This window comes from Copadichromis virginalis, linkage group LG4 (assembly GCF_057382275.1).
Source record: "Copadichromis virginalis isolate Kocher_CV1m ecotype Utaka linkage group LG4, C_Virginalis_male_GT1.1, whole genome shotgun sequence".
NCBI classification, from domain to species: Eukaryota; Metazoa; Chordata; class Actinopteri; order Cichliformes; family Cichlidae; genus Copadichromis; species Copadichromis virginalis.
This window is the reverse complement of record NC_140621.1, coordinates 18,535,764-18,553,205: the sequence shown is the minus strand read 5'-3', so window position 1 is coordinate 18,553,205 and position 17,442 is coordinate 18,535,764. Positions and strand designations below refer to the sequence as shown.

At 39.1% G+C, this 17,442-nt stretch overlaps 1 protein-coding gene across 4 annotated transcripts in view; it reads right to left on the bottom strand.

The window, feature by feature from the left end:
• LOC146711209 (voltage-dependent T-type calcium channel subunit alpha-1I-like) overlaps positions 1-17,442 on the bottom strand; it is a 105,278-nt gene that overhangs the window by 62,449 nt on the left and 25,387 nt on the right. For all 4 annotated transcript variants that reach the window (XM_085453955.1, XM_085453956.1, XM_085453957.1 and 1 more), the window contains exons 4-6: positions 11,707-11,866; positions 1,951-2,299; positions 1,481-1,573 (exon numbers count right to left, since the gene is read on the bottom strand). In XM_085453955.1, the coding sequence (XP_085310081.1) occupies positions 1,481-1,573; positions 1,951-2,299; positions 11,707-11,866 (602 nt within the window). The remainder of the gene's footprint in view (positions 1-1,480; positions 1,574-1,950; positions 2,300-11,706; positions 11,867-17,442) is intronic.

Genomic DNA, 17,442 nt, shown 5'->3' with positions numbered 1-17,442 from the left:
ATGAGTAAAAGGCAGTAAATGGAAGGACTACAAAGGAAAAGAATGAAAGCATTCAAGGTGACCCTGACTTTGTGTAGAGCACAATAAGGGCCCATGGAAGTGTGTGGCTGAAAACTTCTCATGGTGTCAGCAATGCTTCCACGGCATCACTTAAAAACGTTGGGTGGCTGCCAAACAGAATGGAGCTTTGCAAGGAAGCTCAAAAGGAGCAACACATTTGCGTCAGTTAGTTACACCAAAACTATTTGGGCATTTGCACCACAAAGGGAGCAGTCTGTCTAGAGCAGTTAGACGATATCTCTTAATCTCTGTAGCTCTTATACTGAACCCGAAAACAAAGGAGCTTGTTTTGTTTGGTCAGTTCTTAGTGCCAGATTGCAGCAGTTTGGGCATGAACTCTGACTGCAAATCAGTGCGATGATGTAATCATCTGTTGGCCCTTAATGTAATTGGAACAAGAGGGGTACGTGATATGAGACTCTAGACAGTGGGTTAGTACAAACCAGGAAAAAGCGATTATGCTGTAATGTGACACCACATCCATATCTCGCAAAAAGGTGATTCTTGCACTGACAATGCTAGCCTGAGGTCTCATCTGCCACAGTGGATGGACTTTAGTCAGCAATCACATCAGCAATAACAAAGAATTGGACGCAGGATTAAAATTCATATACCCCCAAAACATTTCCCTTCCCTCTGATTATACATCTTTTTACATGTACAGCAAGTGTTATAAGATCTTTCTCATAGTAACATTTTTTAACGATTGAAACTGCTCTTCTACTCACGCCTGGAACTCAAAGTGCATACTATACGCATCAATAACCCATTCACAAACATCTGACTACATCAGGTTTAACTCAGGTTTCAGCATCTTGCCCAAAGAAACAGGTCAGAAGAGCCAGGGATTGAACCATCAACCTTCCACTTAGCAGAAGACTTCCATTACTTTTAGAAAGTATCAGCACTACAAAGTTTCTCATCTCCTTTCTTCTGCCATGTTATCTTCCTGATCTTATTTTGTCTTTCTTTTACTGTTCACCTGCTGATGGGAAAGTGTAAAATCTGTGACTTCTGTGGCACTGTCTATTGTACTGACACAGTGGGAATGAACAGAGTTTACAGGCAGTCAAAAGCATGTGAATGCAGCACAAACAATCCAACCCTCATTGTGTTGCTGACACTGTATTTCCCATATAACCTTTGCACAGAGCATGCACATGATAACTTTTCCCTTTCGGCACTTGATTTTTTGTGTGTTTTTCAGCAGTCCATCAACTTGTACTTGTTTTTTTACTTGCATTTTTCTACTTCTCACTCAAAAACAGTTCAATTAATCACTCAGAGGGTGTTTACTGACATATAAATGTATCAATATACTCACACTAGGAGGCAATAGTTTGTGTTTTTCTATAGTTTATCCAAACGTTTATAATAATTAAACATGTGATACACTGGAATGTTAGTAGAAAGTACTTACAATGATGAGTAAGATGAAGTAGATGAAGTTGTAGAAGGAGTGGGCATCCATAACATAATACATTATCTCAACCCAGCCCTCTAGAGTGATCACCTAGGAGGAAAGATTTGACTCAAAGTTAACATTTGCAATTTGTGCTCCAGGGTTTGCTTAGCATTATATAATTTTTTTAAAAGACTTACTTTGCCACATATTTATCTACTAGTGAAGGACAGTTTTTTATCACCTTGAAACTCCTCTACATAAATAAATACATATATAAAACCAGCGATTTTTTATTTAAAAAATAACATGGAGTTAAGTAATAGGAAAACTAAGGAAAATAGACAAGTAAATGCAAAAAAAGAATGCAGATATTTAATTAAAAACAAATAAATGAACAAAAGAACACTGAATCATCAGCACCAAATAACCACATTCCAAAAAGAAGGTTATTATTACTACTCATTACCCTTAGCACGCAAACCTACCTGGAAAATTACAATCCAGGCGTAGACAATGTTGTCAAAGTTGATGGCACCTTTGTGGGGGTTAGTACTCCCAGTGTGGCACCGAGTGTAATATTGGTTCCAGTTTATGCATAGCCCTATTGCTTCACCAGCACCACTACTGTTAGCCAGAGGCTCAGGACTCAGGCCCAGCGCCTGTCTGTGGAGAGCGTCCTCCTTATCCAGGCAGCATATGCGTCCTCCTTCGCGTCTCGCTGGCACGTCAGTACATGACATTATGCCATTATCGGAAGCCAGGGAGCAGATGAAGGGTCGTTCATCATCTTCCTCTGGCCGGTAGTATGGCGCAGGCAGGGTCATACCTGATGGGCTGGAGAAAGAACAAATAATAACGAAGGTAAGATGTTCATGGTATTTTATCCCAATACATAAAATTGTACATGAACTTAAATGAAGTATTTTACTTACTTCATTTAAGGAGCACTGTACCAAGAGGTGGGCGGGGGGGGGGGGGGGGGGGGGTATGAGTGATGACTTAAGGCAAGCATGCTATCACAGGAAATACTCCTTGCTTTCCTTCTCTCTACTGCACACAGTCACAAATATATACACACATGGCTGTGTCTTTTGACTAATTTCTTTCCAGTTCAGACAAAAAAAGCTTACAACCTTGGATGATTGGATTAATAAGAGCTTTAGGTGATATGTACAGTATATCTATAGAGGCCACACCTGGCAGACACCTAGCAGACAGTGCTTGAAGCTGCTGCAGTAGACCAAAGCTGTGCTGACAGGTGTGGTAGGGAGGGTTAGAACATGTGTTGCCAGGATATTACCAAAAGAAATGATGTTAGGAATTACATAATATCCTTTTTTTGTGCATAATTTTGGAGAAGTGTGCGAAAAATTGTCCTTTCACCTTTAGTTTTCCAGCAGAAGTGGTTATTAACTGTTTGTTAGCTGCTACTGGATTTCACTGGCATGAATACAGAAACCAGATAATGACAATTAACTTTGTTTGCTTTTTATTTATTGGGTTTGCAGTTTGAGTAGTTACTAAATCCTTACAGCAGTATCTGTGTTTTCTGTTTTTATTGCGATTTCTCCTGTTTGGTGGAGTAGGGGTGGCTGATGTAGCTAAAATAAGGATACAAAAGATGATTCACAGTATTAGCATATATTTTTCACCCAACAAACTCAAGACAAAGCATGATACACAAATAGTTTTAAAATGATATAATAGTTTATATAAGGCGAGCATCCTTGCTTTATTTTACAAAAATAAAATGACAAAGCAGTTTTTCTCCATAACAGGAAACAGTGATAATCTTCAATTCAGTTCTGCTGTTGTTTGAGAAATCATGGAGGATGCACTTTAACAATTCTCTGCTGAACTATCAACACAAACATTTTGAGGACTAAACATTTTATATATTTGAAGACTTGTGATTCAAAAGCCTGTAAACATCAGAAATGAGAGGACGATATATATATAAAAAGATCTCAGTGCATTTTGCTTCATGCCCTGCAAAATTAGACAAAGCACCTTTTCCAAGACATTGTTTTTGCCACTTGCCTTTTCACTACAGTATGTCTACCAATCACAGCACTACCAATCAGAAGGTACAAATCACATCATGAGATAATTAAACAGGCGAAGTGCCATTTATCAGTTTTGGAGACTGTGATCATAATATTTGCCACCTTCAGGTGCTATTTTGCATCTTTACTTACTTGAAATGACACCAGTACACTCATTTTGAAGCTATTTAATTTTGGTTCCACATTTTTATTCTTTTTTATTGACACAGCATATCATGTTATATCCATCCTACATTTGTCTTTATTTATTTTGAGCACAGTGTAGTTACAAAAGTATGAATTTACTTAAACCTTACATACTGTTTGGATCTAATTTGACATATTTTGGCATGTGACAGCAGTAAAAATTCTGTTAGCCTGAACTTAAAATACTTTTGTACAGGTGCTCAACATTTCTGAACAGTAAGGTTGTTCCAGGTGGTTTTAGGAAATCTTAAAACTGTACAAGCCATGATGATGTGTATAATTGATGGGACAGTGGTGACACAGTGCAAGGGGGAAATTGACACTGTCACGAGAAGTGTCTGTGTTATCGCCACATTCACTCAGGTTCCCACAGAGACAGGCGCCTGGTGGTCTCTGAACGATCCTGATGGTATCTTGAAACAGCGAAACAGCAAATCTCCTTTCACATACTATATGACAATGGCACCGCTGCTCTCTGAAACCCATTATATCCTACAGTTTAAACTGCATCGTTTGCTGCTGCGTAGCAAATAGCAACACAAGTAGAGCCATCCCCATCTGGGGAGCACTCACATGTGCAGCGACCGTGGCGCGCTGAGACATATATTCTCACAACCAACAGAAATGAACAACAAGAGAGAAATGTACACATAAATATAGTAAGGAAAAAGACCATGAACAGGTGCAAAGATGTCACAGTACATCTGCAGCGCAGCAGTCAGTGGTATATAAATTTCAAGGCCATTCACTTAACTTAGTGGTCAGCTGCCTTTTATGTGAATGAGCCACATCGAGGCGACTATATGAGAGATCACAGGTTCTGCACGTAATGCGAACTAACATTCATTCATAAGCTCACACTCTAATCTTGGCCAAGGACACTTTTACATGCAAACAATATTTTATGTCTTTAATGGTTATACATGGTTATTTAAAACAAATAAAAAAATGTTTTCCTTTTTTGATATTTTCATTAAATCTAGGCTTCATATCATGGGTGAAACAGGATATTACCATTGTGTGAATAGTAGAGTTTTATTCCTGCTTTCTGAAGCATTAAGTATTAAGCATTCATTGATTATGCACCATATGTGCTTCCAATGCAGACCTGCAGTTCAAAATTTGGTATAGACAGTTTTTATGAAGGAGTTTCTGGAACTTGTTCAAAATTAACCTGGCTTGACTGTTATATAATAATGAAACTCCATGTTTGAAGTTAAGACAGTTGATTCAGTGACTAATTTACTGAACCTGAACATGGGAGCTTTGAAAAAAGGGTTATTTAAAACAAAACATGCCAAAACAACCCTTTTTAATTTGTCAATATTCATTTTGTTTTCATAAAAAACAGAAATAACATAATTTCAGTAATATTCTCCTGCCACTACACTTTTATGGTGACAGCACAAAACTCAGTTTGTTTGCAGATATTACAGAAAGTTGTACAAATATCATTAAAAAAAAAGAAACCTGAGTTTTCCTTTATTTTATACTGAAATAAGATCCAAATATCTTAGCAGGGTAGCATTAACCTTATTCCACGGCTCTCTGGATAAATAATTGGTCTGGTCTTGACAAAGCAAAAATAACAAGTGAGGTTTGCTATTTGAAGCAGAGACAGCTCTGCACTGTTGCCCTGACTACCTTGCTAAAAACAGGGACCTCATTTGACCAGGGCTGTGATAGGTGGAGATAATCAGGCATCACTTTCTCAGATGCTCAGATGTTTTTAGAAATAGGATTTTAATGAGTGCAAAGAAGTCACGGAAGGGGAGCTCTGAAACGAATGTGTCCACTTACTGTTTGTTGTATGAATAGTAGCTTGTATTGTTGTCACCTTGTGTGTGTGTGTCATCATGGCAAAATGTGGTACTGAAGGCACCTATTGAAGCAGGAGCTGCCTAAAAAAAGCAGTACTTTGGTGGGTGTTTATATCTGCTTGTCTGTCTGTTTGCCAACATGACAGAATCACAACTATGCAGCCATCAAACTTTGCATATGTAGGAGTTAAAAAAGGGTTTTGGCAACAATGTAGTAATGATTACTTAGTACTTGTTGGCTGAAATGTCATCACGTTGACAGGCATTGCAGCTTATGTAATCCTATCTCTGTTTTTATCTAGAGAGCAGGATCGCTGCTCTTTCATTTTGTATTGATTAAGATTGCTTTTGGATGTCCTGATAGAACCAGCTGTATAATTAGTAGTCCGAGACAGAGGCAACAAAGAAGACAATTAGACTGCGTGGCAAGTATCTGCTCATGCATGTACAATTATTACACATGTAAACTACATGCGCCATTACCCCCTGGAAAGCGACTCTAATGAGTAGGAGAGTGTTATCTTTGGTTTCTGTCAGACTTAATGGTATTATTTCAAAATTGTGACTCTTCGATTGTCACCATCTGAAGCACCTGATCATTTCCTAACGTGTTTATCATACTTGTTATGAAAAAGCATGCCAAATCTTCCCAAGTGGCTTAATTTAAATAAAATCTTGGCCGTCAATTCAGTTTTGCATGAATGTGGTTATTTTAAAAACAAGTGCCAAAAAAGAGGAAAAATAACTTGTTAATTTCAATCAAATGACTAAAAGCAGAAAACCAGGGAATGCACCTGAAAGAGAGCGGATAATCATCCAGTTTAAAATATAGGTAGGTTGAAAAAGCATTAACACACTCAGGTTTTGCAGTTGCATGTGTTTTGACTTGGCTGTGGAGTAATTGAGGGCAGGGTGTGGACGCTCATGCAAAGGTCTGGGTCTGAGAAGGATAAAAATAGTCCCTTTCCATCAGCAGATCAATTACTGAACAAACACATTCACTGCCTCCCGACCTATACCATTTACTCGCTGCTCCGTCTATATGCGTCACTTCAGTTTCCCTTTTTGCTTCTCGCATTTTACTCTTCTAACAGGAAAAGGTTAGCTAAACACCAACTGCATGCAATGCAGTCACAGTTGTTTTCTCACATGCAACCAGAGCATGCTATATGCACTGAGTGAAACCTTGCCATACGACCTTTCATTGTCATTTTTCTGCCAGTAATTTATCTGCTTTATTTTAAAAGGAATACTACTGGCATTTCTATAAATTCACCGGGTGGTTAAACAATGTGGAAAACATTGGTTAATAATAAGGAAATATGGAAAATTCCTTCTTTTCAAAATCATGCTGTATTTTTCCTGATTTCTTTTCCATCTTCACAAGCTCTTTATGCTGTTTATTTCTTGTTTTTATGGTTTCTTTCTCAATTTTTTGTATTTTCCCTCTGCCGTTCCTATAATCCTTTCTTCTCCCTTTAACAATCCCCTATTTCCCAATCCTCTCTCATTTCTCTCATCCTGCTCTCTCCTCTTTAATTCTCTTGTCCTTGCCCTCTATCCTGCAGTCAATAGCAAGACAGATACTACTGACATATATGGCGGCCGAATATCTCCTTTTAACCCCACCACAAACCACACACACGTGCACACGGCACACGCGTGATCAATAGAAACAGTGGCCTTCCCACTGAGAGTCGCTTACAAACCATGCATTGATTGGGTGGCACAACAAAGTTTTAACTTATGCGCTGACACAGTGGCTTACAGTACCAGTAGAGTTAATACTCCACAACTGGGGGAAAGGGACTTACAACAGAGGACATAGAGGACAGAATGGAAAGAGTTTGTCAAAGTAATTCAAATAGGTGTGTTGCTAACTGGATAAATACTTGAAAGCAAGAAAAGGAAGAAAAAGACACAGAGCACTGTCAGAGTAGTGAGGCATGAATGAAGTGTGTTACCCCCTGCTGGTGACTTTGCACAGCGTGGCACATGAAAACCAAGCATCACACTGAGAACACACCTGCCAATGGAGCACAAGGTGGCGGGAAGGCTAAAGAGTAGCAGGAAAGAGTGGCAGTTTACAGAAACTGAATTAAGGGGCGATTGTGGCTCAAGAGTTGGGAGTTCGCCTTGTAATCAGAAGGTTGCCGGTTCGAGCCCCGGCTTGGACAGTCTCGGTCGTTGTGTCCTTGGGCAAGACACTTCACCCGTTGCCTACTGGTGGTGGTCAGAGGGCCCGGTGGCGCCAGTGTCCGGCAGCCTCGCCTCTATCAGTGCGCCCCAGGGTGGCTGTGGCTACAATGTAGCTTGCCATCACCAGTGTGTGAATGGGTGGATGACTGGATATGTAAGGCGCTTTGGGGTCCTTAGGGACTACTAAAGCGCTATATAAATACAGGCCATTTACCATTTAAGTGCAACTGTGAGATACTGTGGTCATAAACATGTGGCAGACAAAGCCTAATCAGGTGAGGAGGTTTATACAACATGCATGTGCAAAAAATTGTCTTGTCTCTCTGTGGCCATATGGCACAATATATCTACTGTAGTTTGGAATCTTGGGGGCAATGACATCGTTGTTATTAAAAACAGCAGAAGATAATGGAATTTAATCAAGAAGGTAAGCTGGCTGATACGGGCTGAAATTCAAACACGTGCCAAGATTGTATGAATAAAGCAAAACAAATCACAAAGAAATGTTGAAATCAAAAGAGAAAAGGAGCAAAACAGTAAACTGAATGCTGCACTTGACTGCCCACTTCATTATAACCTCTCAAAGAATTAATATCAGACCTTTATTTAGCATAATAGTCCTTAAGCGCTAACACACTAAGACCTTTCTAATTAAACACTCAAGCACTCTGATCAACCTGAATAATATGTTAATACACCACTCTAAAAAAATATGCAAAATAATAGTTTGGTTTAAAAATAAGCAACACTTTGACTGCTAAAAATCTGCTGTTGCATAATCAGCAAATGTGTGGGAGTCAAGTGTGTACTGGCAAGTACAGCCATGGTAAAAGAAAATACACCCTTTGCCAATTCCAAAGTATTACATATCAGGAAATAATGAAAAATGATCTAGTTCTTACCAGATCTTAAATTTAGGCAAATGCGACATGAGATGAACATTAACATACTTATTTAACAAAACTTAAGCCAAGTGTGAAAAATGATGTACAACCCATTATTAAAGCTTGTAGAACAACCTTGAGTAGCAATAGCGCCAAGTAATTTTTCTCTTTATGATTTTATCACTCTGTCACATTGTTGTGGAATATTTTCAGGCCCATTTTTCTTTACGATGTTTTGATTCATTGAAGTTTGACTGGTCCAGTGCAACAACTTGATTCTTTTCTCTTTCAGCCATTCTGTCAGAGGGTTGCTGCTATGCTCAGGATCACTGTCATTTAGCTTTAGCTGTCAGACAGATGGCCTCATATTTGACCCTAGAATACTTTACTTGCTTAATGTCATGAGGTGTCTGTATTGATATCATTTAATCAAACATGGTGCTGTGTGTATATGTTATGGCCAAACATCTCCACTTTAATCTTGTCTTATCAAACTTCTGTTTTTATAGAGTTCACAGTTGTTGATGATCAGTTAATCAAGTGAGACATGCCACTGGTAAATACTGTGCCATCATAACAAGAGACAATACAAAGAGACTCCATCTGGTATACATGACTTATCCCTTTAAGACCTACCATTGAACCAAGTCCGCCAGAGCTTATATTTATATTTTTAGATGCTGTAGTACCATTTTTGAGATATTTTAAGTTGCTATACATCAATACAACCATTATATCCCAAATTATAATAATATGTATGCATTAAGTCCATAGTAACTACATAAATTGCAAAAAAGTGCAATAAACTATAAAAAATTGAAACATTTCTAGTTAGAGAAATTTTAGAGGCTTATCCCTCAAAACTGTAAATGCAAAAAAGTTGCACAAAATAGTTTCCAACCACAGGAAATTTATTTTGAGTGTCTTCATAGTTTTATTGTTAAGATACACCAATTTTTATGTACTGCAGGAAATGCAAATTTGCAAAAAAACAGCATGTGCATCAAAATAAACTATTTCCAAAAGTGTAATTTGAGTTCTAAGCATCCCAGAAACTATACAGAAAGGCATAAACTCAAACATTAATTTAAAAAAAACCAGCATATCTTTGTAAATGCCCTTGTTCTGATATCAAACGTTTTTAAGGTAGACTGTTTTCTTGGGTTTGGTAAATGTTTAAATATGCAATTGTAACTCTCTGGTGCCACCTTAAAACCTGTAGTCTGTAATAGGACATGATGTCGTCGGTAAACAGGAAGTAAGTCTGTGAATTAAGGAGAAGGCATGTGCTGCATGGTGGCCTTAGCCAGATAAATCCAGTGGCATCCACATACATCCAATGCCTTTGGTATGTGGGTATGTATAGACTTGTTTTATATTTTATGTGCATGTATAGACCACTTTATTTCAAGTAAGTTCATTTTTCTGTAAGTTTAATGATAAAACCAATCTTATGCAGTTTACGCTAGCAATCGCTTATGGAGCTAGTTAAAGGGGAACGACAAACAAATTGGAGGCATTCATTATAGCAAGACTTGTTAAAATCATAATTTGATGTTTGTATTTGACTTAAAAAGGGAAGTAATTCATATGAACATTGCATGTTGACATATTAAAAAACTGGGTTAATATATTTTCATTGCTATATATGTACATGGTGAATAAGTACAGTGATTATGCCTTGTACTGTTTGTTACAGTTTCACCTTTCCCTGTGTCAATAAACCTGTGAACCGGGAATCGTGTCATCAGAGTCTTGATGTGGGGAAGGAGTTTAGCTGACTGCCCAACCATAGCAGAGGCAGTACAGCCCTATAGGAAAAAACTACATTTTCCGTGAAAGTGACGTCACTTCCGGTTTCGGGCAGGTACTGGTGGACATCAGATAGATCGTGCTGACGTTTATTCCAATGTAGGAAAGATCGGCAAAGCGTCTTTTTTGGAATATTATGTTTTTGTTGCTGCAAATGCTTTTTTCGCAATTTTTGCAAAGCCATATGTGGAAGGAAACCATGACCTAGGACAAGCTGAATGGATAAGACGGAAGTACAACTCCTCCGGTTTCATATGCAAAAAAATTATTGTGCTAGTTCATGTGGTTGCAATTCTACTGGGCTTTAAAAATAATTATGCAAAACGGAGTGTGCCCGCTCCGACCGGCCATAAAGGGTTATATATTGTATACCTTAGAACACACACATCAGAAGTGTGTACCTAATACGCTGATGCCAGCATAAAAGAGGAAACCAAGAAAATGAAATCAAACACTGCTGATCACTGGTAAATGTCACTCACACAGCCATAGACACAGTGGGAAATGCTGTCATACAGGGTCATGAATATTGAGGCATGCAGCTGGGACCTAATCACCTTCTCAGCGGCAAAGTGGGACAACTACTGTTACAGTTGTTTCCTAACTTGAAAGCAAAATGACTGTAGGAAAGATTTATGATAATCCATCCATCCATCCATTTGCTTCCGCTTATCCTTTTCAGGGTCGCGGGGGGCGCTGGAGCCTATCCCAGCTGTCATAGGGCAAAAGGCGGGGTACACCCTGGACAGGTCGCCAGTCTGTCGCAGGGCTAACACACAGGGACAGACAACCATTCACACTCACTAACACATTCACACCTAGTGGCAATTTGGATTATCCAATTAACCTATCCCCACAAGCTGCATGTCTTTGGACGGTGGGAGGAAGCCGGAGTACCCGGAGGGAACCCACGCAGACACGGGGAGAACATGCAAACTCCACACAGAAAGACCCCAGCCTGATGGTGGAATTGAACTCAGGACCTTCTTGCTGTGCGGCAACAGTGCTAACCACCGTGCCACCGTGCTGCCCGATTTATGATAATGTATATAGTAAATTAAAAATTTCATTTATCTTGTATGAAATCCATGAAATTGGGATTATTTTGCTAGTATGCGTGAAATGGATTTTTCACAAGCATCACTTGAAAGTAGAAAGCAATGCGGTTTGATGCTGGGCCAAATCACTGTCATATCTGTCAATAAGCACAGTCCAGTTTCTTCACACTATACACACACAACCGTAAACACATGCAGATGCACAATTTAACTCACACAGTGAAGTTTTCCTCAGGGTAGCAACGGTTTCTCAGGAGCCCCGCCCACAGCTGCACCCCGATGATCCCGAAGATGAAGAAGACGAAGAAGCACAGCAAAAGCACATTTCCCAGCATGGGTAGAGTGTCTAGCAGCAGGTTCACCAGGATACGCATACCTATGTAAAGCAGGAGAAGAATTAACCAGTAACAGATTATCACAGTCTTGCAGCACTTGTTAAAAAGGCATTCTATTCTTTGTATGGATGGTACTTTGCATTGATAATCATCTGAAATGAAAAAGAAAAGATACCCTTTGTCAATTCTAAGGGTTTACATATCACAACATAAAAATAATGTTCTAAAATTATTAAAATCTGAACTCAGATAAATAACTGTGCATAACATACTAGAGCAGGTCATTTTTTAGTTACCAAAAAGTAAACCAAAGTCCAGAAGGAGCGTGTGAAAACTGCACATCCCATCTTTAAATAGCTCATGAAAGTAATTTTAGTTTTTCTGTGTGAGTTCTTTACAACGTTGCTTCCGCTGATTGAGGTTACCGGCACAGATGCAGCCTTGCAAACCTAAGCTGTGCTGCATTTCTTTTTAGAGAGAAGAAGCTTTCTTCTACCAGCCCTTCCAAGCAAGCCATACTGGTTCAGGCTTTTTCTAATTATACTGTTGTGAACTTTAACATTTAACATGCCAACTGTGACCTGCAGAGCCTGAGATGTACGATTTTAGCAAATTCCCTGAGCATTGCATGACCTTGAGGCCAGACCATTTGACCATTTTTCTCTAAGATCGTTGCAGATCTTTCCTCCTTTGCTTTCACACACCTAAATCCTCCAAACCAAACTGCCAAAACTTCTACTTTCATTGAGCTGCTCACACTAATGATCAGTTAATCAAATGCATTTGGCTTAATTACCCTTTTAATGGTAAGTGTTTTTCCACACACTGCTTCTGCATTTTGGAATTACTGCATGTTTTTTTTTTTTAACTAAATAATGATATGTTGCAATATGCATGCACTGTCATCCATCTGAAGTTTTATTTTTTCTAATGTTAAGATCTAGTAATATTTTTATTATGCTATTATATGCAAAACATCATAATTTAATTGGAGATTACACATCAGAATTACAGGAGCAGCACCACGACTCCAAACACGCTCCTTCCGGTTCTTATCTATATATGTTCCCCCAGTTCTACAAGCTTTTCATTCTCATTTATGTGCCTCACCCTGCCTCCCCATTTCAATTCTTTAACTCCTTCACTTCTATTTAGTACATGTGGATCTGTCAGGCCCGGGAGCCGCTGCCACTCCCCTTCCCCAAACCGCTGCTCAATTCACATCCAAGCCATTCACCTTTACCTACTTAAACGTTGCCAAACATAAAACGAGGATGTGGGTCCAGCTAGTGAAAGATGGTACACTTCCTTTCACACATGACTTTAAATTTTGACTTGTAAATGCAACTAATGAACTTAATTCTAGGCACTATGTCTTAAATGATGTCCTAAAGAAAATATTACATGTTACATGTCTTTCTTTGTGATCCTTTTGCAGTTTTTCATGGTTTTACATGGTTTGTAACCGGAGTCTGTCATGTATTTGTTTTTAAATGTCTGTGTTTCACAAATATATCGTATAATAAACACTTCATTGCAGATATATTTATACCTTTACAAATCTTTGGAAGTAATTCAATAATAAATATATATATAATTTCCACACATTGATGCATTGTTTTCTTACACATTTGGACATTTAAGTCAGATAACCACAGCATCAGTAGAGATTCTGCTTCTGTACATCCATGTACATGCACTGGACACACATATCAAACAGTAGCAGATACCAGTTGGATTGGAAGTTAACAACCTCTCCATAGGAGTCAGTTTGTAAGGCAAATAAATCTTGGACCACTGTAGGAGACGAACTATTTCCTGAAAGATCAAGCGCTTGAAAGGTTGCATATCAGTGACACAGCAGCGTAATCAGGCTACGCGAGGTCTTATTCATGATTAGACAAAAGCTAATTGCAGAAATACAAGCGCGTCTCCTGTCGAATGATGATGACCTCATTCCCCATGGATTGGCCTGTCTTGCTGTGATGACACATTGAGACTGTGATTAGCGGAACATAATGACAGCTGATTGGACTAACAAGAGGGAGAGGTGAGACCCACTGATGAGATCACAGTGATCCCGCACTGACACCTGAGAGTGGTTTGCCTGTGTGTTGGTGTTACTACGAGCGTGATTGCCTGTGTGTATGTCTCTACTTTTCTGATGGCGGGTGCATTAGTGTTTTTCGGTGGCATAGCGGGATTCGTGAATAACAACTCTGCAGTAGGTTAATGTGTCACAACAGTGCATCTAAACTGCCAACAGACTGTATGACAGGAGAGAAGCTGAGAGAGATGATGACGATAGCTTTACACAAAGACACAAGCACCTGTAGCTCACTGATGACACAAACACAAAAAGATGCAAACACAAATGTTGGTGCTGAAAACAAAATGTTCTCTTTAAAAATCTTTATAAATGTCCCCATTTCCATAAGTTGTAATCATTATTATCACAATTTTTTAGAGATTTATTACAGAGAACAAAGAAAAAGATGCAGGGATGTATTGAAAATACACATGAAAATGCAGTGTATAAGGCAAAAACACCGTTTGTACAATTCTAATGAGTTTGAAAGTCAATATTTGGTATGACCACCTTTAATCTTCAACATAGCCTTGAACTTTCTTCAGAAAGCTTTTTTGTAATTTCTGTAAGTAGCATTCACAAATAGTTCTCCAGGTTTCTTGAAGGACATTTAAAGCTCTTCTTTGGATGTTGGCTGTTCTGTTCTTAGTGATCATGATCCCATACTGCTTCAATAACGTTGAGGTCCAGGCTCTGAGGAGGCCAACAGACAATAAATGAAAATGAAGCCATTGCCAATCAGATGTTTTCCAGATGGCACTGTATGGTAGTTAAAAAGAGCCTCCACCATCTTTTACAGAATTCTGCAGACACTCACCCTCTGTACATATTGAAATTCAGATCCATCACAACAGAAGTCCTGTTGCCATTTATGTTCAATCCAGTTCTTCTGCAATTTGCCAGACATTAGCCTTTTCTTCCTGTTTTTCTTCCTTAAGAATGGCTTCTTGACAGCCATCCTTCCACTGAGACCATTTCTTGTGGGGCTTATCCAAATCAGCTGTAGGGCATCAGTCGGGTCCATGTCAGGACTTTGCTGGATTGATTTTCCCTAATTCTCAAGTACACAAGCTTTTAGGGCTGCCACTTTTTCTTTTGTCTTCCACATCTTTTTTTTTTCAAGGACACACTGTACACCGTGCAGACATAGGCCAATGAGTGAAAAATGAAGCTACTGTCCAAAAAAACAATGAAAGACCTTCAGAATACCTGGAGAACTCTTGTGAAAGGCCAAGAAAGTCTGGATCCTTGAAAAGAAAATATAAAGAAATGAGAGGTGGCTCAGGATTTTTACACACTACTATATTTGATATTTGTTTGGTCATCATGCATGGGCTGCCAATTGGTACAATGTGCTTCATTGAGTTGAAGTCTAATGTGATGTGTCTCTAATCTTTCTAGGAACAGAAAGTGGATTTTCTGTCTGAGGAGCGCAGATGAAAGAATTTTTCTTGAATGCACATCCGTTTTCCTCCCCTGGCTAATTTGTCTCATCAACTGGTATTAAATGGAAAGTAGTAGTGTTGCTAGCATATATGTGTCTCTGCTGGTGGCTGGAGGCGAGTCTAAATGTATTTGTTCCCCTGGGTCCTCGTCATTAGGCCACTCTTCCATTAGGCCTAATTGGGTGATGAGAGGGAGAGATGGATGGAAGGCAGAAGAAGAACGAGAACAAGACAGGGCCTGAGGGGGTGTTAAAAAAAGTGAGCGTTAAAGAAGAGAAAAAAAGCAAATAGAAAAGAAAGGAAAAATATTCATGCAAACTAAAGAGAAATGCTGAATGGAAGGAACACAAACAAAAGTAACTAGAGAAAAGAAAAAGTCCTTTTCTAAGCCTCTCTATATATTTACTCCTTCCCTCTCTTTTTCTACCTGCCTCTATCTCTGTCCCCTCATGGCGACTCTGCTGGTTTTCCAGCTCCTGCTGTTCCCAAATAAAGATGGATGCCTCCCTTTGCGCCACAGAGGAAACACATTCAGAGCTACCTGCCTGTGCTATTCATTCAAGACCATGAGACTTCTCTTCTCTTTCATTTCCATACTATCTGTTGTTTTTTTTTCCTCTGCTGCCATTCGATCTGATACTCCCTCTATCTCGCACCAATTTCATCCAAAAAAGTCTAACACAAAAGCACACATTCTTACGCACACATACGCAACACACACAGGACTATTATCTGCCATTTTGTTACAAATTGTTATGTGTGAGGGGTCAGGATGTGCTCATGCTCCCTGTATACCTGTGGGCAAAGTAGCGATCCCAACAAAACAAGTAACAAATAGCTTTATCCCCATGCTTCCTCTTCTCTAATGGGGTCACAAATAGGGGACAGAATCAAGTTACTGCTTGCTCATTATGTGCAACTTACTGATAACCAGATAAATAACAATAGTATCCATTTCCAGCACACAGAAGACTAAAGTATGAAAAAGTAGAAACAAGAGAAATGAAGAGTGTGGTCATGCATGCATGCATAGCTACATATGCATTCATCTGCTGCATTTCAGTAAAGCAATGTAGCAAGCGATTCATGATATGGTGCATAATTATCTCCTTAAAGGCATATTTTGTTACAATCTGTGCATTTATCCCTGGAACAACATATGCAGTCTGCTGCATATATCTTCTAACCATACTGCTGGAAGCATGATAAAGTGAGCATCTTCATGTTCTTTCTGCTGCGAGTGTTGTTGTAAGATATTCTGCTTAGCCAGTTCTTCATTTGTGGCCCCACCTGTAAGATTGCTTCTCCGTCAGACCGTGTAGGGGAACTAATATTAATTCAAATGGGTACATGAAAAATAACAGGAGAAGTGAATATATTAAAAAGAAAGAGCAAAACAGATATTTGACATGCTGGCTCTGCAAAGCCACATATCAACTATTTTCCATGCAAGCCCAAAGAACTGCTCACCTCTCTCTATCCTCTGTCTGCATCTTTCTTCCCCAGCTATTATATCACAATTATCATCTAGCTCTGAAATGTCCATTCTTAACTGTAATGGCATGAAGTTCAAAGTTCAAACTGAGCATTACAACAGGGAAAAAAGGTCATTGTAGTGAGTTTGAACATCATATAGATGCCACATGGGGTGGTCTTAGTTTCTGAAAAGCTGCTGATCTACTGGGATTTTCCCGTATAGTCATCTTGATGGTTTGCAGAGAATGTTCCAAAAAGGAGAAAAGAGAAAATATTCAGTGAGCAGCAGTTCTCTTGGGTAAAATGCCTTGTTGATGTCAGAGGTAGGCAACAGTAGCTCAAATAACCATTCATTACAACCAAGCTAGAGCATCTGTGAATACACAGGATATTGGACACTGAAGCAGTTGGGCTACAGCAGCAGAAGACCACAACAGGTGACACTCCTGTCATCTAAGATCAGGAGGCGGAGGCTACATTTCACATGAGCTCATCAAAACTGGACAATAGAAGATTGGAAAAATCCTGCCTGGTCTGATGAGTCTCGATGTGTGCTTTGACATTCGGATGATAGGGTCAGAATTTGGTGTAAACAACATGAAAGCCT